This window comes from Nematolebias whitei, chromosome 7 (assembly GCF_014905685.2).
Source record: "Nematolebias whitei isolate Nwh7 chromosome 7, NemWhi1, whole genome shotgun sequence".
Taxonomy (NCBI): Eukaryota; Metazoa; Chordata; class Actinopteri; order Cyprinodontiformes; family Rivulidae; genus Nematolebias; species Nematolebias whitei.
Window position 1 is genome coordinate 4,480,752 of NC_056504.1, and position 23,269 is coordinate 4,504,020.

A 23,269-nucleotide genomic window follows, 5' to 3' on the forward strand; every position below is an offset into this window, starting at 1 on the left:
ACATTTGCTCATTTTCAAAATTTAACAAAAAAGGTTTTGTATGGAGTGATATGAGAAAATGTTACCCAGGGCTTTAAAAACAAACAGATAAAGAACAAGAAGAAAACTATTCTATTAAACACTTATAGATGAACCCAAATTTATGGATAATCTTTAATCTTTTCTTCTTCTCTCCTTTGCTCCATTTCAGAAGTACTGAAAAGGATAAGGGCAACCATGAAAAAAAGATGTGTATTTAATGCAGTATTTTGACAAAACAAAGTTTTTAAGGTTTTTACAGTTTTAAATCTGCTGTTTATGGTCTGCCTCCTTTCTGGCACACCACATTGTCTGTTCTTCTCATCCTGAACATTTCATTGGACTGTTGACCTTGTGTCAACCTGCTTACACAAAGAACTTTTCAAGATGGCGGATCAGTTTCTAACAGGGACCGCTCCTGTGTCCCTCTATCCAGAGGGCGGCGCTAATGCTCTTTCAGCACTAAATACAACCGTCAGTAGGCGAAGAAGAAGAAAGTCCGGAAGGCGCCAAAATTGTTTTGTCGTTGGTAAACTCCGTGTTTTTCTCTGTTTTTCTCCGGGACGAATTCACGACGATGACTGAAAACACGTTTCCTGTCCACAACGCGGAGACTTTAGTGAACTTTTATCGAAGTGATGTCCTCACCGGACAAGAAGCTAAACATTTCACCAAAAGCGACCTGACCCCGGTTCCGAAGGTGAGTCCAGTTCGAGCTGAGGTTCGGTACCAGAGTGAACTCGAGTTTACTGAAGGAAACCTTTAGTTAAAAAATATAAATTTATCACAAACAAATGATTTAACCGGGCGATGGAAAACCATTCATTCAGCGGTTGAGGCCAAACTGCAGCTGAAAGTTCATCCATCAACTTTATTTACCCACTTTTTCCTCTCTGGGTCACAGAGAGCTGGTGTGTGTGTCCACCCTCATGTCCCCTTGCTTACCCCATCCCTGCATCGTCTTTTAAAGAAGTTCTACCCTCGACTGGACCCTGTTCTTGCTATTATAAATATCAGTGTTTTTAAACAGAGTAGTAAATCCATTAATGGCACGTCAGTGTCTAATGCTGCTTCACACTGAGGACCTTTTCACTGAACAGTTTATCTTCAGAAAAATCAACATGTCTGCTTTCTCTGGACTCAAACAAACCCACTCCTGGCTGATGGTGTCTCCAGCAGTAGGACATGTTCACTCTGAGGGTGTGGATGGTGCTTGTTGCACACACATATACCTGGTTGCCAGTTTGATAGCACTGACCCTCACATCCCACCAGCAGGTCACTGGATTCAGAGAGGTTAGAGTTGATGCAGACTTCTGCACCTCTGTGTCTCTGCCTGGATCTTCTCTGTGGTTCTCTGGTGTTTAGGACTTTTCTCATCTCCCTAATTGACATGAGAACACAAAACATCAACACTAACATGGTTGTGTTATTATTGTTCAAAAACATTATCTAGGCTGAGAGTTAAAGGCTTCACTGGTCAATAATATCCTTTACAGCTTAACTTACCTCCACCATGCAGCCTCCACTGTAGAAAAAGGCAGCAAACTTTAACAACAAAGTTTGTGACTGTGGCCCCCATCTCACTTTTCTTTTGTCCGTCTCTGTCCTCACATCAGGGTCAGAGGCTCCTGTGATGAGAACATTAACATAAACAGTGAACATTAGTGACCTGTTTAACCAGTGACCCGATGGATGAGCACATTGTTACAAGCTAAGCTTTATCTGTTAGTGTTAAATTTAGTTAGCTTCTGATTTAGCTACCTACATAGATAGCCATAAAATAAATCTACACACTAAAGTTAGCGTTACATGGATCCTAGTTTAACTCACTGAGATGCATGTATTAAGCTGCAGTAACGTTAACAAACGTAAACTTACGAGCTGAAATCCCAGACACAGAGCCGTCCTCGGTGCGATTCGGAGTCCGGTTGTGGAGATTTTGAATCAGGCCGTTCAGGCTCTAACACCCACAGGCTGACTTAAATGCTGAGAGGAGGATGGCTGCAGTCCTCTCTCCTTGCAGTCAAACACAGAGCAACTTTACACTCTTAGCCCCACATGAACCCCGCCTGTTGGCGTAACCACCTATGTGTTTTTCCTGCGTATTGCAAGTTGCTGCACTGGCTGTAACGTTGCATGTGGTTGAAACCACGTGTAACATTACATCCAATCACCGAAACTTGACACTGAAAGACAAGGCATATTTTGATACATATACCGACTGAAGCAGTTCGGTCGGTACCATAACTGAAGTTTGGTACTCAGCCCTGTATATATCATATATTGCGATTTATCTTGAAAATATCAAGATATAAATTTTGGTCCATATCGCCCAGCCCTACCGATGGGACACACATCAGAGTCAATGAGGGGTTCAGTGTCTTAACTAGGGACACTTCAGCATGTGACTGCTAGTGGAATCGAACCCCCAACTCTTGCATTGCAGGACGACTGCTCTAACCACTCAGCCACAGCCGCCCCATGATCTTAACTGATGACCAGTGACTATCATTAATGATAACTAACGATCTAAAAACGTGTTCTTTTGGACATGTGAGACTTATGATGACCTGTTTGTTCCCACATGTTGGGGGCAGAATGAGACGTATTGAATGCAGGTTTCTGGTGGTCATGAAGAACATATTTTTCTCTCTTTCAGCCAGAAGCAGTTCAGACTTTGTACATGAGAGTGTTGCATCTTGTGACCGGCTTCAGACCAGAGTGTCACTCCATGGTGAGTTTTGTCCTTTAAATATGTTTCCTCTCACACATTTTACAGGGACTTTTCATGAATGACCTTCAGCATTAAAAACATTACCTCCAGACTCTATTTTAATGCATCCTGGCTTGTTTATCAGTCAACAAAAAGCTCTCCTTTTTATTTATTGAAGCGGTTAGGTTCTTGTGTGTAAACAACATACAGTATTCTGTGAACTGTGCTTTTCCACTCCCATCTAAAATGATTGAAACAATGAGGTCAGTTCCTTTCTTTGTGCTGTCGACTGAAAACATTTGGTTTGACATCTAAAGATGAGTATGAGACAGTAAAGCAACACGTCTGCTTTTATTTTTAGTTGTTTAAACCGACAGACAGCTCACCCAGCCAGAGACAGAGATTCTTGCCAGGGGACTGAACTTTGCGGTTGCACCAAGTAGAATTCCTCTGGTGGAGATGATCACAGCCACAGAATCAGCCATCCGCAACAACAAAATTAAAGAGTGTGACGCAGAACAGCTCAGAATCAAAGTTTCATCCTGCCTCAGCAATGCCAAACCACCACCTTCCAACATCAGTAGAGAGGAGAGGGATGCACTCACCACTCTTAGCAAGGACAAAAACATCATCATTCTCCCAGCAGACAAAGGAAGGTGCACAGTGATTTTGAACCAGAAAGACTATCATGAGAAAGTTATGACACTCCTTAGTGACTTAACCACTTATGAACCTCTGAAAAGAGATCCAGGAAGTGGTTACAAGAAGAAGTTAATAGATTGCCTGAAAATTTTGGAGCAGGACAAGGCTATTGACCGTTTTCTGTACCACAGACTGTACCCAGGGGAGGCCACACCTAGTCTTTAGTCTATGTTCCGTTAAAACAGGGCAAACACCATTCCTTGAAACAACTCCTGGGGTGTATGGCAGAAGTCAGAGCATGGATGTCACTAAACTTCTTACATTTTAATGACAAAAAGACAGAGGTCTTGTTGTTTAAGCCTAGTGAAGGCTCCAATATCCATGCTGATCTGGGTCCTTTAACAGAACATCTGACTGAGACAGCAACTAACCTGGGCGTGAGGCTGGACAGTGACTTCAAACTTGACACGCAGATTAAATCAGTGATCAAGTCCAGCTTCTTTCATTTGAGACAACTGGCCAAGGTCAAACCATTTCTGTCACAACATCATTTTCAGATCTTAATCCATGCTTTCATCACAACTCGCCTGGATTACTGTAATTCTCTTTATGTCGGTCTGAGCCAGTCATTACTGACTCGACTTCAGCTGGTTCAGAACGCAGCTGCCCGCCTTTTAACTGGTACCAAAAAACGAGAACACATCACCCCTGTTTTAGAATCACTACATTGGCTCCCGGTTCGCTTCAGGATTAATTTTAAGGTTCTTTTATTTGTTTTCAAATGTCTTCATGGTCTCGCCCCACAGTATCTGTCCGACCTGCTCCAGCTGTACACTCCTTCACGCTCTCTCAGGTCAGCAGATCAGCTGCTGCTGGTCGTCCCAAGGTCCAACAGGAGACTGAGAGGTGACCGAGCGTTCTCAGTCGCTGCCCCTAAACTGTGGAACGAGCTGCCTCTGCATGTCAGACAAGCTGGCTCACTTCCTGTTTTTAAGTCTTCTCTGAAGACACATCTTTTCTCTTTGGCTTTTACTTTAGTTTGAAATGTTGGTTTTAATGACTCTAAGTTATTTGTTTTATTTTATTTGTTATCTTTATTTTATTTCACATTTTTAACGTGTGGGGGTTTTTATGTTTTTGTATGTCCTAGTGTACAGCACTTTGGCCAACAGTGTTGTTTTAAAGTGCTCTATAAATAAAGTTGTATTGTATTGTATTGTATGGTTTACCTAAAATCCACAAACAAGGTGTACCTTTAAGACCAATTGTTAGCATGATTAACTCTGTCACTTACAATGTTTCCAAATATCTGGCGTCTGTACTCATCCCTCTAGTTGGCGGCTCAGAACACCACAATTAATAACCACATTATCACATTTATCACAAGCAAAACTGGTTTGTTCCACTTCGGAGTAAGCTGTTGGGGGAAGAATCAGTTTTGTTGTGCGTTTCCTTGACTGATGAAGCCTTCCTTGAATCTCAAAGTGCTATAATGAGTGAACATCAGATAACATCAGGATAAAAAGCAACTGAGAGAAGGAACAACCAGGAGGATAACGCCTCAGAATGATCACATCAAAAACTTAAAATGCAGATAAAATACTCGAATAAGAACTATGGGTGAACAATAAAAAGTACAATGCAATCAATAAAAAAACTGGGTAAAAAAAAGGTTTAAGACCTTTTTTTTTAAAACATGTGGGTCTGTGGGGCCCTCAGATATGAAGGCAGGGCGTTCCACAGCCGAGGGGCAGCGCAGGACAAAGCTCGGTCTCCTGTTGTGCGGGACCGAGACCTGGGAGTGAGAAGAAGATTCGTGTTGGAAGAGCGAAGAGTGTGTGAAGGACAATGAGGGGTGAAAAGTTATTTTAAATAAGATGGCGCATTACCGGACAAGCATTGCTCATGCTTACGCACTCTCATCAGGACTCTGGTAGTGTTGTTCTGGACATACTGTAATTTTTGTATGTTCTTGCCAGGAATCCCGAAGAGAAGTGCATTGCAGTAGTTCAGTCTGGAGGAGACAAAGGCATGGACGAGCTTTTCTGCATTGGTGAAGAGACAGTGTAGACTGAAGCTTTGCAATATTTCGAAGATGAAAACAATAAGTTTTACAGATATGCTTTATATGACTTTCAAAGGTGAGTTGTGGATCAAAAATAACACCAAGACTGGTGACTGTACTGGAAAGAGAAATGTTCTGGCCAGAGAAAGAGATACTGAGGATTTTTTGTTGTTGAATTTGGGGTGAAGTACCAATTTGAATTGATTTAGTTTTTGAACTGTTATGGTGAAGGAAATTTTGCTGCATCCATGCCTTTATCTCCTCCAGACAAGCTGTGAGCGTGGAAAGAGAAGAAAATGGAGAAGCTGAAGATGACGTAGATGGGGTCTCAGACACATTGCTACTCAGCTTACAGCCAAGTATCATCAGCATAGCGATGGAATGAGACCCCATAGCTGCTGATAATACGCCCAAGTGGTACCATGTACAAGTAGAAAAGAAGGGGTCCCAGGACTGATCCTTGGGGCACACCACAAAAAACAGGATGGCTCAATGACTTGGCACGCCCAATGGAGACATCCTCTGTTCTATCCGTCAGGTATGATCGGAACCACTCCAGGACAGTGCCAGTGAGCCCTGTAAAATGCTGTAAACGGTAGAGCAGGATGTAATGATCCACCGTGTCAAAAGCAGCCGAAAGATCGAGAAGAATAAGGAGAGAAGAGGAACCACGGTCAGCAGTGATCAACAGGTCATTTGTGACCCGCATCAGAGCTGTTTCAGTGCTATGAGCAGTACGGAAACCTGATTGAAATTTGTCCAGTGAACTGAGACTAATTTCTCCAGAACTTTAGCGAGGAAGGGAAGGTTGGAAATGGGTCTGTAATTTGCCATGTCACGAGGATCAAGGGTAAGTTTTTTGAGAAGGGGTTTAATTATGGCTGATTTCAGGGCAGGGGGAATATGACCAGATTGGAGGGATTGATTAACTACGGTGGTGATAAGAGGACTGAGAAAGGCAATGTTAGCCTTGACTAGGGTGTTGGGAAGGGGTCAAGAGCACATGTGGAGGGTTTCATAGCCCTGACAGTGGCTCACCACGAACGTGCAACGTCACCAGATGGCTCTCTTCTTGAACTTGGAGATAACCAGCTGACTCCAAAGACTCCCCCATACCATTGAGTCTGGTTCAGATCCTGAAACCATCAGTAGAGGCTCCAAACACAAGTCGCCACTGTTCCTTCACGTGGCATTCAGGAAAAGTGCTGACCTCAAATCGACCTTCAGATTTCACACTTGATGGATGAGCCCTTCCAGAGGCCTGACAAGTTTGTTCCAGAGGTTAAGGCCTAGCTTGGAATATGTATAAGTACAGCCTATTTACCATATAAAATCACTCTAATGCAAGGTTGATAAAGAAAGAAAGTCTAAATTTTCCTGGAACTAACATTAACAATTTGGTTAAAATTAACTCCCCTCTAGTCCAGTTTCCAAAGTATAAAACAAAACAAAATGTTTGCACACCTAATGTCTTCTAAATCCCATGTCACAATCTAAAACATCCTGTTCAGAATAGTTTCATATTAGAACCAGTTGACAACTTATAGTCAAACAGGATTTTTATCTAAGAGTCGTTATCGGTCAAAGCATTTATGTTGTTAACTAGAAGTTAGCATAAACAAATCTAATACCATTTGAGTTTCAATTAGATGTGATCACATAATCCAACATTTTATAATAATGTTACATGCGTTTTGCTTGTTGATGTTCTTTTAATTTTTATTTGGATCAGTTTAAGGTATAATTGTCTCTAATGCACAGATACACCCACTAGTCTTGTTGAGATCTGACTAAATTAAATGATAATCAAATAAATAATTAGGCCCGAGCAGCTAAGCGCTGCGAAGACCTATTGTAACCGCTCTGTTCAGGCCTGAGCTGCATTTTTTTCCTGCCAAATGAATTGGCGTTTTGGGGCATTCACATATCCCGAAAGTCACCAAATTTGGCGTACACATCAGGACTGGTGAAAAATTACATATTTTAAGGGCGTAACAAAAATCGCACCAGAAACGGATCAAGAGCGCCACCTAGAAATTTTCAAAATACCATCTGCATTAACCTTAGTTTGGCGTAGAAACATGAAATTTGGGACGCTTGTCCAATTCCCCAAGATGCACAGAAAACCCTCTGGCACCAACGTTGTACGATAAAATATGTGCATCCTGGTGGACGCGTGCGGGAACGGCATGAGAGCGATGGCGACTGGCAGGTGTTGATGGAGCTCCCGCAGTCACAGGTGATGTTGAAGTTTCGGTGAATGCGCAACCCGGTGAACGAGCAGGGGACGAGAGCGTTGGTGATGGCGACTGGGCGGAGTCGCTGGAGCTCCTAAGGCCAGAGCGGCGCTTTGCTGCGAGGGCCTTCAATGCTGCTTGCAGCTTTAATTCAGATTATTTCCCACCTGGTACCCTGGTAATAAGCAAATGAATAAAAGATTACCGGTACATGTGTATCAGATCCAGATGTTGAAATCTGGAAATAAAAGCAGAAATGTTGCTCAGTTGTCTCATCTGTTGTAGACTGAAAACGTTAGGGTTTCACATCAAAGGAATGAAGTTGGGCTCACTGTTCCAGAGGGACCTCATGTTCTTTTGTTTTCCTACAGGTTCCACTGTTGGAGAACATCCAGTATCCAGCCTATCATGAAGGAGCCTCTTATATCCTGAGTGTCTACATGCGCATGTGAGTAGGGGTGGGCGATATGGCTCAAATATAATATCGTGATATTTCAGAGCATTCTGACAATAACAATAAATTTTGTGATATAACAAAAAAAACTACAGAAATCATAATTATTTATTTGACAAAATTAACTTAATATGTTGCTTTGCAGTATTATATAAAATTTTAAAAAACGGGGTAATTTTACTGAAATTACTTTATTTAGTAAAGTATTCAGTCTCCAAGTATAAAAATAAAAATGAGCCTTCTGTTATTTAGATGGAAAAAGTCTGCACAAAATATAGATCAATAAATCCACCACAAAAACTAAAGTGCAGGTGAAGTTTCCCAAAATAATCAAATAAAATGAAGCTCAACATCTGTTGAGCATAGGGCTGAGTACTGAACCGAGGTTCTTTTATGGCACCGACCGAACTGCACCGGTCGGTGTATAGATTGAAACGTCACTCTTTTTTCGGTGTCGAGTTTCGGTATTGTCTGTAAGGTGTCACGTGGTTTCAGCACGCAGGCAGGTAAAACACAAACATATAGCAAACAGACTACGTGTTTACACCCAGAGCTGTATAGAGCTGCCACACCTAATCTATGTATAATGTATGTCTATGGTGCTGATGACGCCCACAGATGAGATTCACGTGCGCAGTGCGTGTTGTCGAACAGCTTCGACAACACACGAGCAGAAAGTTGCTCCGTGTTTCTCTGCAAGAAGACAGACGGACAGCAGCCTCCCCCCTCCTCTCAGCGTTAGTCAGTCTCTGTGTGTGTTAAACGGAATCAACAGTCCACGGCCGGACTCGTCTTCATCAAAGAACTCCCGAGGACGGCTCTGTGTCTGTGTTTCAGCTGGTAAGTTTACGTTTGTTAAAGTTACTGCAGCTTAACACGTACATTGTGGTGAATTAAACTAGAATCCATGTAACGCTAACTTTAAGATATTAGTGTGTAAATTTATTTTATCTACGTAGCTAGCTAAACTCAGAAGCTAACTAAAGATTGACAGTAACATGAATCTTAGCTTGTAAAAATGTGCTCATCCATCCAGTCAGCTGCTTAAATAGTTCACCTAATGTTCATCGTTTGTTTATGTTCTCCTCACAGGAGGTTCTGACCCAGATGTGAGGACAGACAGAAAAGCGAGGTGGGGGCCACAGGACAGTCACAGACTTTGTTGTTAAAAGTTTGCTGTCTTTTCTACAGTGGAGCTGCACGGTGGAGGTAAATTAAGCTGTAAAGGATTGTTGTTGACCAGTTAAGCTTTTATTTCTCAGCCCAGATAATGTTTTTTGATCAATAACAACAACACCATGTTATTGTTGATGTTTTGTGTTCTCATGCCAATTAGGGAGATTATAAGAGCCCTAAACCACAGAGAAGATTCAGGCAGAGACACAGAGGTACAGAAGTCTGCATCAACTCTAACCTCAGTGAATCCAGTGACCTGCTGGTGGGATGTGAGGGACACTATGTCAAACTGACAACCAGGTCAGGTGTGTGCAACAAGCATCATCTACAGCCTCAGAGTGAAGACTTCCTACTGCTGGAGACACCATCAGCCAGGAGCAGCTTGTTTGTGTCCAGAGAAAACAGACATGTTGATTCAGAAGACAAACTGTTCAGTGAAAAGGTCCTCAGTGTGAAGCAGTGAACATTAGACACCGACGTGTCACTTGTTTGTAACTGGTCTTTGAACTGGAAATTATTTGTTTATTTTAATGTAAGAAAACTGCTTGGAATAGAAATACCAAAGTTAAAAAATAAAATTCACAATTTGTACTGTAATGTGTAACGTAATTTTATTCTTGTTAGAATTAATATTAATTACAAAATTGGTACCGAAAAAAGAACCGTCCAGGAACTGACACCGAAGTGAAGGTACTGACACCGGTACCGATACCAATTTTTTTTGGAAAGGAACCCAGACCTAGTTGAGCATAAATGTAACATACAAGAAAATATATGTTGCCTTTAAATGAGCTATAACTTCCAGAACTTGTAACAAGGTGATCAGCTGACCCTGAAGCTTGTGGTGTTTCAGCTTTCTCTGTTCCTGCAGGAATGACTCATTTCTCTGATGCTCTGTCTCTGATCACATGACTCTGTTCTTGGTCCATGGACTGTGGAACTAAGAGACAGTTGAGCTGCGCGTGTTTGTACCTGCAGTTTAGAGCTGGATGGAGAGGGTCCGTGTGCATTCAGGCAGTTCGTTTTTCCGTTTGAAACAAAAAATGAAAAAACAAAAAACACTTGTTTTTTGTTTTCCGTTTATTAAATCCAAATGAAAAATCGGATAACGAAGCGTCATCCGATTTCCGATTTTGTGCACAAAACAAAAATGGAAAAAACGGATAACGAGTGCTCTGTTTCAATTTTCATGATTTCGTTTTGACAAGTGGTCTGACCCGGAAGTTCTCTTTGCCCCGAACCACACCGTGTACGTGTAGCTTGCTGCTTGTGTACACGTCCAAAACGGCAGTGAATTAATACAAATTAATTTGATTTTTACCCACCGACAACCTTATATCCTGACTTTTTTTAAAATGTAGATTAAAAACACGTAAGAACAGAGAAAATTCCGAGACGTAGTTTGCTGAATCCGGAAGTAAGCCCAATTTGAACCTTCTGATCTCCATGGTAACTGATGCTGGCCCCGTCACCTAATCTGATTATTTATATAATCAGAATCAGAATAAAATTTATTGGCATTGCACCGAGATACAACACGAACATGTACGTACAGTCGTCCAAAAGATGGGAGTGCACAAAGCTGCAACTATAGAAAGTGCGGCCTTTTCTTATTCTTATTCAGAATAATATGTTTTAGATAGGAAAAGGGGGAGAAACATGAGGGTAGATAGTGGTATTACAAAAAAAGATCTTTCACATCTTGTCTATCAGGACACGATTTCAGACATCAAAAAACTCTACCAGCACAATTAAAATATGATTACATTTGCATTTGACATCGAGGTGTTGAGATTTGTCCATGAGCGTTTTTCTGATCAGCCACAGTTTCTGAAGATGTTGTTTCAGCTAGCAGTTCTGATGAGCTTAAATACAAACCGGATTCCAAAAAAGTTGGGACACTAAACAAATTGTGAATAAAAACTGAATGCAATGATGTAGAGATGGCAAATATCAATATTTTATTCGTAATATAACATAGATGACAGATCAAAAGTTTAATCTGAGTAAATTTAACATTTTAAAGGAAAAATATGTTGATTCCAAATTTCACAGTGTTAACAAATCCCAAAAAAGTTGGGACAAGTAGCAATAAGTGGCAGGAAAAAGGAAATTGAGCATATAACGAACAGCTGGAAGACCAATTAACACTAATTAGGTCAACTGACAACATGATTGGGTATAAAACGAGCTTCTCAGAGTGTCAGTGTCTCTCAGAAGCCAAGATGGTAAGAGGATCACTAATTCCACCATTGTTGCGCAGAAAGATAGTGCAGCAATACCAGAATGGTGTTACCCAGCGTAAAATGGCAAAGACTTTTAAGTTATCATCATCAACCGTGCATAACATCATCAAAAGATTCAGAGAATCTGGAACAATCGCTGTGCGTAAGGGTCAAGGCCGTAAAACTGTACTGGATGCTCGTGATCTCCGGGCCCTTAAACATCACTGCACCCCAAACAGGAATGCCACTGTCAAGGAAATAACAGAATGGGCTCAGGAATACTTCCAAAAAGCATTGTCAGTGAACACAATCCACCGTGCCATCCGTCGTTGCCAGCTGAAACTCTACAGTGCAAAGAGAAAGCCATTTCTAAGCAAGCTCCTCAAGCTCAGACATTTGCACTTGTTTCCCTTCTACTTGGCCTCTTGGACACATAAAACATCTACCTTCTTTCTCTGTATCATGTCAGGCAGCTCTCTACCTCTGCCTTTCATTGTTCCCACATTAAGATTTGCAACCCTCAGTCCTACATTCTTGACTTTCCTCTTCTCCCTCTGTCTCCTGACACGTTTCCCTCCTCGTAGTCTTTGACTAATAGTAGCACAATTTCTGCCTGCACCCTGTTTGTCAACAGCACAGGTGGCGGTCGTCGTTAACCTGGGCCTCGACTTATCCGGTATGATTCCACTTTTATGTACTCGCATTATGGGGCCTAATTGTGGCTGCTAATTTTCACCCCACCTGGACAAGTAGGGTGTGGTGGGAACGGGTGAGGGGGGGGGGTGAGGGGCTGGGTTTGTATTCACTTAGGGAGAAGAGGGGCCACGTGGGAGAAAGAGAAGACATCTGGTGGATTTTCAAGTACAACACTATATACCGTTTATATCAATATTTTCTCGTCTTATATCGCGTATGAAATTATCTCAATATTTTTAAAATATCAAGATAAAGCTTAGTCCTAATAAATATAAATGTATGTATATTTTTATTATATCTTGTCATTTTGAATATAATACAATTTTGTTTTTAACCAAAGTTGCTGCTAATTTTGACAGTTTCAGCTGATGTTTCAGTAGCAGTAGACCAGAGCAGCTAATTTAGACCAATTATTCTGGTTAACTTCTTGCTTGCTCTCGATGAAGACGGACACTTTTTTTTCCCCCTCCTGCTTTTTGCTCTTGTCCTGTGAATCTTTTGCATAGCCTCTCTTTACACATCTTTCAAATCATAAAATATGGTTCTGGTCAGCTGGTTTCTCAACTTAATTGATTACATTTTCTCGACAAGATGACAGGGTGCAGGAGAACACTTGCAGCTGGATATATCATGGATTCCTGTGGCAAGTAAATGATGGTGTATTTGTCCGTATTGTCCGTTGCGGATGTTGAAGATGCGTACACAATTGGATTTATGATAACAGGATTTCTGCTTTTTTGAATTGGCGTGTACCTGGCATATCGACAAATTCAGAAGACATTGGCAGCAGTTCAGGCAATTGTGAAGCTGCTTGTCTTGTGTGAAGGAATGTAACGTGCTTCTAGCGCTCAGAATCTTTGTGAGCTAAGTCATAAGCTGGACATGATTTCTGAGAATCGCAGGCCACTTGTGGCTCCTGGACCTCGCTGGCATGAAGGAATCGACCTTGGAGAAGGCTATAAGCACTGCATGGCGAAGTGACTATAAAATCTGGCTGTTTTGGATCGCCACTGAGAGGTACCAGCAGAACTTTAAAGGCAGATTAAATAAATCAGAGTCGGCCTGTCCCAAAACAATGTGTTATCTGAATCTGGCTTCCCCACTTGGCCTTGAATAGGCTAATTTATCTCAAATTTCTCCTGGAGGTTATGCGAACTAGAAGCTCTGCTTTGCTCCGCCCCTCCCCTTCCTGCTCTCTTCCCGAGAACGTCTGTGGAACTTTATCCGAGTTGAGCCAGCTGATAAACACTGTAAATGGACTGTACTTGTATAGCGCCTTTCTATCTTATCGAGATACTCAAAGCACTTTACACTACAATCTGTGTCCTCATTTACCCATTCATACAGCTCTATTCTAGATCTCTACAAAGCTAATTGAACAAATCATTCTAAAGAGACTAATCAGTGCTTTGAGATCACATTCATACACCGATGGGACACATTGGAGGCATCGAGGGGTTCAATGTCTTGCCCTGAGACACTTCGACATGTGACTGCTGGTGGATTCGAACCCCCCAACTCTTGCATTGGAGGCCGACTGCTCTAACCACTCAGCCACAGCCGCCCCATCTCTTATCAGGACAGGAACTTTCTGGAGGTGTTCACGGAAAACTCACTCCCTTTCCGAGGACACCTTTGGACCTGTATTAGAGCTGAGCCTGCTGATAGACACTGTACCATCTCTTATAAGGACTATGGAACTTTCTGGCATTGTTTATGGACAACTCACCGCCTTTGTCGACCTCCTTCTCATAAATGTATCATGACGTCATTATGTGGTGTTTATGTGCGAGGTCTTTTCTTTTTTTCAACTTTCACACTAGGAGTAGCACATAGTGCTCGATACAATTTTTTATACCTCCTCTCCCCTCATGTTTTCTCTTTTCTTTACTTTTGTCTGTTTGTCTGTCTAGAACAGATCTCACTTGTAAATGAGTCTCAGAGGCTCAGTATGATTAATCAGTATAAATAAAGTTTGAATGAATGAATGAAAAACTTTAGATCGAGACTCCATGATCCACAAGTTGGTAATTATCTCCGGTTATGTTTTTGTTTCTCATAGTAATTGTAGACCAGAATGAACTACAGTAATCTAAATGAAGTCTTACTCTTTGCCTAATTTAATCCCCATCTGTGAAAACCCCACTTTGATTGTCATTCTAGAGTAGACTGACAAATCCCAACTTGGACGGTGTAATCCTAGTCCATAATTCTGAGCAAGTTTATAAAGTGTTGTGTTCATTAAGTGGATTCATGGAAGTGTGTGTTGTTTCAGGTGCCAGTTCCTGCCCATGTGCCTGGTGTATGACTTTTCACTCAGTGATCTTCTGGCTCCAAGTAAGTGTCTTTATCGTCTCGGCTTGTATTATTATAAATTAGACAGCTGTTTCAATGTTGTTATGAAGCCGCTCTTGGTTTCCCAGCTCTAGATGTACAGTCTGTAAACGAAAAGTTATTCTCTCTCGACTGTAGAGAAAACAAAGTTTGTATTACTTTTACATTTGTATTGTGGGGAAAATCCTTTTTAAGTTCAGGTTTGATTAGCAGACAAGTTCTCAATAAATGATGCAAAGGGCTGCCAGGTGTCCCAGAGTCGTCCTACAGAATGCTTCAGGGTGTATCTGATTTTTTCCAGATGGATAAGGTACATCACCTCCCTTACCCAATGTACATATGCTGGGGGGTGTAGGTCTTTCCACTTGCACAAAATTAGCCTCCTGAGGAGAAGAGAGCCAAAAGCAATCACAGCCTTCTCGCATTTGCTGAAGGACGTGTCCACTGGGACCACCCCGAACAATGAGATGAGTGGTGATGAGTGTACAGCAGGAGTGCCCAATACGCATATCGCGATCTACCGGTAGATGATAGGCCAAGTAAAACCAGAGTTGTGATCGTCAAATCTCAAGTGCATTACAACGAGAAGCTGCAGCCGCTGGACACATGAACAACCTCCCCCATCCTTTCTGACAGAGGCTTTAAGTTATTTGTCAAGCACCAAATAATTACAAAAAATAAGAAGACGCGGAAGTTGAATGGAGTTCAGTGAGAGATAAAGTCAGCGAAAGTGGATGTGATGAAGAGGATGATCATTTGTTTTAGAAGAGGAAGAGTGGACCGAGCCCAGGTCTGACTGCGCAGAGGAGGGGGTCCAGAACCAGCATCAGTTCTGAGCTCTGGAGAACAGAGGAGGATGTGGACGTTGACCCAGACTAATGGAGAAAAAAATACACTTAAAAAAATTTTTTACAGTAAAATAAATATTTTGTCAATAAAAAATAATAATAATGTAGAGGTTTTAAACAAAAAAAAAAAACCCACAAGCATTAAAATAAAAATCATTTAAATTCAATATATTTTTTTGAGGCTGACGGCTAAAAAATACTTTTTTTGTGTGGAGGAAATATTTTAAACTAGCATCTTGATGCATGCTCAATAATCCAGGTAGAAAAATCTAAAAAAGTTAAGTCTGGTCCTCTGGACGGGTTTTTTTTAACCCGTCCAGAGGACCAGACTTAACTTTTTTAAAAATTGACGATTACATTGTGCAAATCGTAAAACTAACTAGTTAACTTAAAACTTAAAACTAGTATTTTTAAGCAGTTACCGTAATTAAGATGGTTGATTTTCCCTCAGAGGAACATGAATAAATAAAGTTAAAGGGTTAAAAACGTCTTATTCAAATAAGATAATAATGTCTGTAGTTAGAGGAAACTGAGGTTTTTGAGCTGCATGCATTCAGCTGGGAGCTGCAAGATGATGAATAAAGATTCATTAATTGTGAAATAATTATTTATTAGAACAAAATCCATGCTCAGTAATCCAGGTATAAAATCCAACATTTTTCAGTAAGGTCATCTGGACAGATGATTAAAATTAAAAATTATTATATAGCTAAGACACGGTCCCGTCTCAGCTGTGGAACAAGACGGCTAAAGTGTTAGCCGTCTTGTTAGCCGCTAAGGACCGTATCTTTAGCAATATGATAAACTGATGATTTAATAATGTTGCGCTACCTCTCTCTGTTCCTCACAGCACGGCTAAATGAATTCTGAATCATGGTTTATTTCAGGGAAGGAGACAGGTCTGTCGGACCTGCAGCTGCCTGCCCTCCTCCTGGAGAAGCGTGGGGGGGGGGGGGGGGGGGGGGGGGGGGTGGGGGGGAGGGGGGAGAGGGGGGGGGGGGGGTGGGAGAAAGAAGACGGCAGGAGGATTTCCAAGTATAAAACTGTATCGTTTTATATCGAGATGGTCTCAATTTACATCACAAAAAAAATTATGTTGATATTTTTTAAACATCGAGGTATCGCCCAGCTCTAGGCTGGGCCATATCATATATCAATCACAATAGTACTGGTAAAAAAAAAAAACTTACCCCGGAAAATAAATTATATCGTGATACGCTAATTTCATGGCATATGTCATCCCACCACACAGCGGATTACGCTCACGTGGGTCATGCAGCGATATTCAAGTTGTAAAGGTTGCAGAGCTCCTCTTTAATCGAACCCCCTCCTTCGTGACATTGGATGTTCGTTGTAAGACGTATTGTGTCACTTCCTGTTTTCTCTGCCGGTAGCTCGAGGATTCTTTTGTTTTCTTGATTTATCTATCTTTTGCAGTTTTTCATTCTAATACACAAACTAGAATTGCACCGCTCGGAGTGGCTGCTTGTTGGAGTAGCTCTGTTACTTTCTGAGTTGCTTTTTTTTTCTAGATGTAAATTGCTTTTTAGGATGATTGTTTCCTCTGGTATCGGATGCTGTGCAGCTGGATGGATTTTTACTGAGAGCTTTTTCTTTTGGGCATTTGTTATAATGCGTAACCACAGCAACAAGGTGTTTTTAAAAACCAGGAGCAGCTGATTAACATCTCAAAAGCTCAATACCTCACCTACAGCCACAAATCCCAAATGAGTTGAAAAGGAGGCGCCGTGGACGAATTCCCGTCAACCTGGTAGCAGTGCTCGAGTACCTGACCGCCGAGATCCTAGAGCTGGTGGGGAAACTCAGCTCATGACAACGGGAGGACTGGGATCATCCCCCGGCACCTTCAGCTGTCTGTCTGTGGCAATGAGGAGCTTTCTGACAGTCCTGCTGCCCAGGAGGACCAAGAGGTCCGCCAGATCTGAGAGCAAGCTGGATTCGGGTGGACAGATCGGTATCTGTGGCCAGATTCTTCGGATTTGCTGCAGGAGATTCTTCTTTCCCACAGCTATCAGCATCTATAACCACTCTTAAATGAAACCAGGATGATGAGCTACGACAACACCTAGGTTGTTTTCACAGCTGATAGTCCGGTAGACTCCGGTTTGTTTGTCCTGCGCTGTACTCCACTTCTTGCTTGTGGAGCGGGCCCGATCTGTTTACATTCACACTGCACTCGAACCGCGCTGGAGTTCTCTTCTACCGGACCCAGACCTAGGTTTTAGCCCGGGCCAGAGTTCACCTTTTTGTTCCGTGACAGAGTTCGATGATGCGTTCACACCTCCCCAAACGAACCGGACTTTCTAGGAAAACGCGCTAGAGTTTGATTAAAGTTGACTAAACAGGGCTGGTGTGAATGCATAAAGTATTTTTGAATTTGAATTGAATTGAACACCTTCGGTACAGTTGTTTTTTTTACTGTTGGATTGTTCTTGAAACACCTTTTATCTTTAAACACTTCAGTTTTTCTTGATGTATTTTTGGATCTGCTAGCTCTTGCTAGCGTTAGCTTAGCATGGCTGCTGCTCCTCTCCCTGCTTCCTCTGTTTTCTCCTGCACTGTGTCAGATGTTTAGCTACTCCTCTGCCTCCTTTAGTGGTAATGATGATACATGTAACAAATGTAGTCTTATGGTAGCTTTGGAGGAGAGGCTGTCTGAACTGGAAGCTCGACTCCGCGCTGTTGAAAAACCAGTAGCTAGCCAGGTCCCCTTAGGTAGCATGCAACAACAGAGACTAGCTCCCGTTAGTGGTCCTCCAGCAGCCCCCGAGCAGCCGGGACCCCAGGCCGGCTGGGTGCCAGTCCAGAGTAAGAGTAGTGCTAAGGCTAAGCCCCCAGTTCACGTTTCTAATCGATTTTCCTCGCTCAGTGACGCACCCGCTGAGAAGCAGACCCTGGCAGCTCCATAGTCCGAAACGTGGCTTTAGGGACTCCAGCAGCCATAGTTAAATGCATCATGGGGGCCAGAGCAGGCGACATTAAATCTTATCTTAAACTGCTGGCTAAATCCAATAAGGTGACGTCGGCGGTAATGACACCCGGTTACGTCAGTCGGAGGTCACTAAAATTAATGTTGCTTCGGTGTGCGACTTAACAAAACCATGTCAGTCTTTGTAGTTTTCTCTGGCCCCCTCCCCAACCTGACCAGCGATGACATGTTCAGTTGTATGTCGTTGTTCAACCGCTTGGTGTCCAGGTGGTGTTCTGACAACAGCATGGGCTACATAGATAACTCAAGTGCTTTTAACTAAATTAGTTTTTGTGGTTGATTTTGTTGTTCTATATTTTGTGCAGACTTTTTCAATCTAAATAAGTGAAGGATCATTTTATTGTGTATTTTTATACTTTGAGACTGAATACTTTATAAAGTAATTGCAGTAAAATTAAACCATGTTGTTTTGAAATAATTCTGCAAAGCAACATGTTAAGTTAATTTTGTCAAATGAGTAACTATAATTTTTTTTATATCATAAAATTTATCGTTATCGTCAGAATGCTCTGAAATATCACGATATTATGTTTGAGCCATATCGCCCACCCCTACTTCCATTGGCATTTAGCGATCACAGTGGGTGAGCGTTCACCCGCTGACTCAAGAAGTCCATTAATTCTAAAGTTGTTACATCTGGTTTTTAAGCTCATCGATCTCAGTCCTCAACTCCACCACCGTCCCACGCAGCCTTTCCAACTCATCCGAGTGGGAAGACAAACAATTTTTCATCTCCAAATCAGCAGATCCAGCTCAGTCGAGCTCCGCTCTGAGACCCCGGCAGTGCTCGCCAACTCGGCCCGGACCACCTGCAACTCTTGATAAAGTTAAAATCCTCCGTCAAAGTCGCTCTTAGTTCCATCTTAGTCATTGCTGCAACATCGGCTCTTATTGAGGCCAGGAGTTCTGTCATCAGAGCCAACTCACGCTTCCCTCCAGAGCCTGGCGGAGGGGGAGCCCAAGCTGCTGCCTCATCAGCGTTTCCATCATGGCGGTCCGAGACATTAGCATTAGCATTAGCAATAGGCCGTGAGGGAGACGACGATGAAACCTTCGATTTTTATTTTTCTGCTTTGAGGCCTTATTACCAGCTTGTTGATCCAGTTTTGCGGCGACACCAAACTTAGAAACAAAATCCAGCCCAAAGGCAGCGAGAGTGCACTTGTAAAAAATATTTTTTCATCAGGACCAACGGGAGCTCCTCCGAAACACATGGTGGACACCATTTTGTCCTCTGTTTTCATCTTTTTGCTTTTCATTTTTGAGAACATTGTGGTTGAGAGGTGGTGCGTTGACATGTGTGACGTCTAATCCAGAAACCTAACCTGCTCAGGAGCAGATTAGGGTTCCAGCATCAGTTACCATGGTAACAGACCCATGCTGTTGATAAGACTCTGATCCTGCTCCATAGTCCAGGACTCTGGATCAGTACTCCAGTCTCAGGAACAGCCTTGTCATCGTAGCAGGAATGATCAGGAAGCTGCTCTTGTTTCCTCAGAAAAACAGAGGACTCTGACCATTCTGAGTGCCATCATGAACTTCCTTCACTTCAGGAAGCAGAGGATGGACGTGCTCTTGGAGAAGCAGACCAAACTGGTATGTTACTACATCTTTGTGGGGTGGGGTGCATTCAGTTCAGTTTACTGATGTCATCCTTCTGAAAGTTAGTTGTAGGACTGCTACGTTCATTTTATGGATGTTTAACAGGTTTACAGTTTTCTCCAGCTGTGATATTATTATTATTATTATTATTAGTAGTAGTAGTAGTAGTAGTAGTGGTAGTGGTTGTTATTGTTGTTGTTGTTGTTGTTGTTGTTGTCGTCGTCGTCGTCGTCGTCGTCGTCGTCGTCGTTGTCGTCGTCACCTGCATGAAGGTGTGAATCAGAGGGAAACTGACTGGAGTCAGACTTAATGCTGCGCTGTAGGTTTCTAGAACGTTGAAATCTGAGACCTCCTCTGTTTAAAGGCGTCTTTCTCTTGTTTGACGTAAATGTCTTCCTTCACCCCTTTCTCAAACATCTGTCCACTTTGGACAGTTAAGTCCTCAGCGATTGGCCTTTATGATAATGTAGAAATAGTGAAACCAGTGAAAGCCCTCCGTTTCAAACAGTGGGGGTGTGTTTGTGTTGTCAGAGGTCAGACATGGACAGACTGCAGGCGTGCACCAGGAGCATCCAGGAAGCAGAGAGGAAGATTGAGATGCTGACGTAAGTCTTGTTTTATTTCAGTTTCTTTATTTCAGCGTTTCCTTGTCAGCTCCGCATTAGATCTGCTTACTCGTCTTTTAAAGATGAATTCAGTGCATCTGATCAAAATCAGCCTGGGAGGGAAGATCTGATGCTTTGTCTTGATTGTGACCCGTCTTGTTCTCAGAACCATCCCACCAGAGCAGCAGGCGGAGGCAGACGAGCTCGCAGCTGCTCTGTCTGAGCTGCAGACCGCCACCATGCCCGAGTACCAGGAAGTGGTAGGTGGAGATGGAGCGCAGTGGGTTAGGAGGTTCTAAAGTTCTCAGTTAAAGACTCCGCTCTGCTTTCAGAACGCCACCAACGAGGCCATCGCAGAGTGGAAAGCCAGAATCGCAGAGAAGACCCAGAAGTTGGTGAGGGACTTGTTTCAGCTGCGTACACCTCTGTGCTGCCATGGATTTTTACTGAGCGCGTGTGTGTGTGCACGTGAACCAGGCCCAGGTGAAGGTGGATGTGGGTCAACTGAAGGAGGACATCAGTAAACTGAAGTCTCAGATTGTTGAGTCTCCAGAGGAGCTGAAGAACCAGATGGAGAAGATGAGAGAGAGTGTTAAAAGCATCAGGAGCTCCATAGTGAGTTGGATGTTGTGTCCTGCCTCACCCTTACCTGGTTGTCCCACACCTGTCAGTCATGCTGGACGTTCGTCTGCAGAAAGACACAGACGAGCTTCTGGTGGAGCTGCAGAACTCGGTGCAGAGCGTGAGCCACACTGAGGCTGAGATCCAGCAGTTGTTCAGCCTCCTGCAGGATCTGGAGAGCGGCATGAACACCAGCAAACGGAGGCAGGAGGAGGTATGTCCACAGCGCAATCACCATGTCTCTGGATGTCTTGTTAAAGGACAGATTGTCCCCATTTAATCTCCATTTAAAAAATCAATCATCATGTCTTTTCTAGATCTTCCGTATTTTTTGGCCTATAAATTTTTGCATAATTTGCATGTCCTGCGACTTATAGGCTTAAGCAAAGGAGGGATTTTTTTTTTCACGTTTATAAACCATTTTTTGGCTGAGATACGCCGTTTTCATTCATTCAGACTGGAAAAAAAGAGCAGTATCACTTTCAGCCACTAGATGGCAGCAGAGTGTTAATAGAGAGGCATGCCGTTGTATCATGTAATAGGTAAATATGGCTAAAATGACAAATTCAAAAAAGTTAAAGACAAAAACAACTGGACTTTATTTATTATACTATACTTTGTTTTTTTCTTGAACCTTTTTGAATTTACCATGTCCTGGATGACTGAGAATCTTCACCAGTTATTAATGACTCAATCGGCCTGCCATAGCCTCCCCACCTTCTGCTTGAAACCGTCAAATCAGCTGCACCGCCCCGGCGAAATGCAGCTGATTTGACCGTCAAAGTGCATTTATTAAGCAAATGTTAGACTGAAACACATTTAATATAATTTCGAGCAAACAAATAATTGTTTTTAAGTGTTAATTTTGTTAAATTCTTGTTGAAGTCCTCCTGTGCACACTCCCGCGGCCACCGTTTGGCAGCCCATCGGTTTTTGGCACAACACCGGCACACATTTCCGGGTTGTTGGCGGTGACGCGTAATAGATGCGTCGTATACGGTAAAGCAACATATTATGGATTTTTCCACTTTATTAGACAAATATGGAGTGATGCGACGTGTAAAATACGGTATTCATCATTAGGGTTACCAACTATTAGATAAATGTTTGTTTCAGATACAGTATGGTGAAAGAGGAGATCATTCAGGAGACTTGGGCAGGAACTTCCACGTCAAAATGTTTTAAAAATTGAAAGATGAAAGTTTCTTAGAAGTTTAAAAAGAGTGTCACGTTGGACTAATTGACAGCTGTTGGGCAGATAAGGCCCCCACATACTCGGGGACACTGTGTGTACTCCGTGAGCTGCGCGGACTCCGCCTGTACGGTCCGCAGACGGTGGAGGCTTCACACTCGAGTGTACAGACGGCCTAATCCTCTCGTGACATTTTTTCATTCCTCACAATTTCAGTCATGGCGTCAACGGACAAGGAGAAGAGATGTTTTGCCTCTTAGCTTTTAAAGAATTGTATATTAAAAAAGTGTCAAAGAAATTGAGATATTCTTTTAAAACAAACAAAAGAAAAGAAGGTGGTACATAAGGCCATTAAACCAGACCTGCGATGAAGAAGGGAAACTGAATACACTGGTGAGGGACATGAAGACGATGGACCGCGAGAAACACGTTGAATATTTTCCAATGGATTCTAGAAAGTTCGATGAGCTACTTGGGTGCTTCACCACCGGGGCAGCCACCGCACCCGTCAGCGCTGCGCAGACAGCGGCAGTCGCGCTGCGGTTGGTGTTTGACGTGAACACCATTTCTCACCGGGCACTTTATTGTGCGACACGGAGTATGCGGTCATAAAAATGTGATTGTTGCGTGGATGGCTGGCAGACCTCCACCTAGAGTACGTGCGGACCTCCACCTAGAGTACGTGCGGACCTCCACCTAGAGTACGTGCGGACCTCCACCTGAGTACGTGCGGACCTCCACCTCGAGTACGTGCGGACCTCCACCTGAGTACGTGCGGACCGCCACCTCGAGTACGTGCGGACCTCCACCTCGAGTACGTGCGGACCTC

At 42.7% G+C, this 23,269-nt stretch overlaps 1 protein-coding gene across 1 annotated transcript in view; it reads left to right on the forward strand.

Annotated features, from left to right (window-relative positions):
• Positions 1–595: 595 nt before the first annotated feature.
• The window catches only part of nuf2 (UF2 component of NDC80 kinetochore complex), a 27,446-nt gene continuing 4,772 nt past the window's right edge, over positions 596–23,269 (forward strand). Inside the window, exons 1-10 of the mRNA XM_037679077.1 lie at positions 596–718; positions 2,680–2,754; positions 8,049–8,125; positions 14,504–14,565; positions 19,919–20,016; positions 20,554–20,627; positions 20,794–20,887; positions 20,960–21,022; positions 21,105–21,242; positions 21,322–21,462. Coding sequence (XP_037535005.1) covers positions 596–718; positions 2,680–2,754; positions 8,049–8,125; positions 14,504–14,565; positions 19,919–20,016; positions 20,554–20,627; positions 20,794–20,887; positions 20,960–21,022; positions 21,105–21,242; positions 21,322–21,462 — 945 coding nt within the window. The remainder of the gene's footprint in view (positions 719–2,679; positions 2,755–8,048; positions 8,126–14,503; positions 14,566–19,918; positions 20,017–20,553; positions 20,628–20,793; positions 20,888–20,959; positions 21,023–21,104; positions 21,243–21,321; positions 21,463–23,269) is intronic.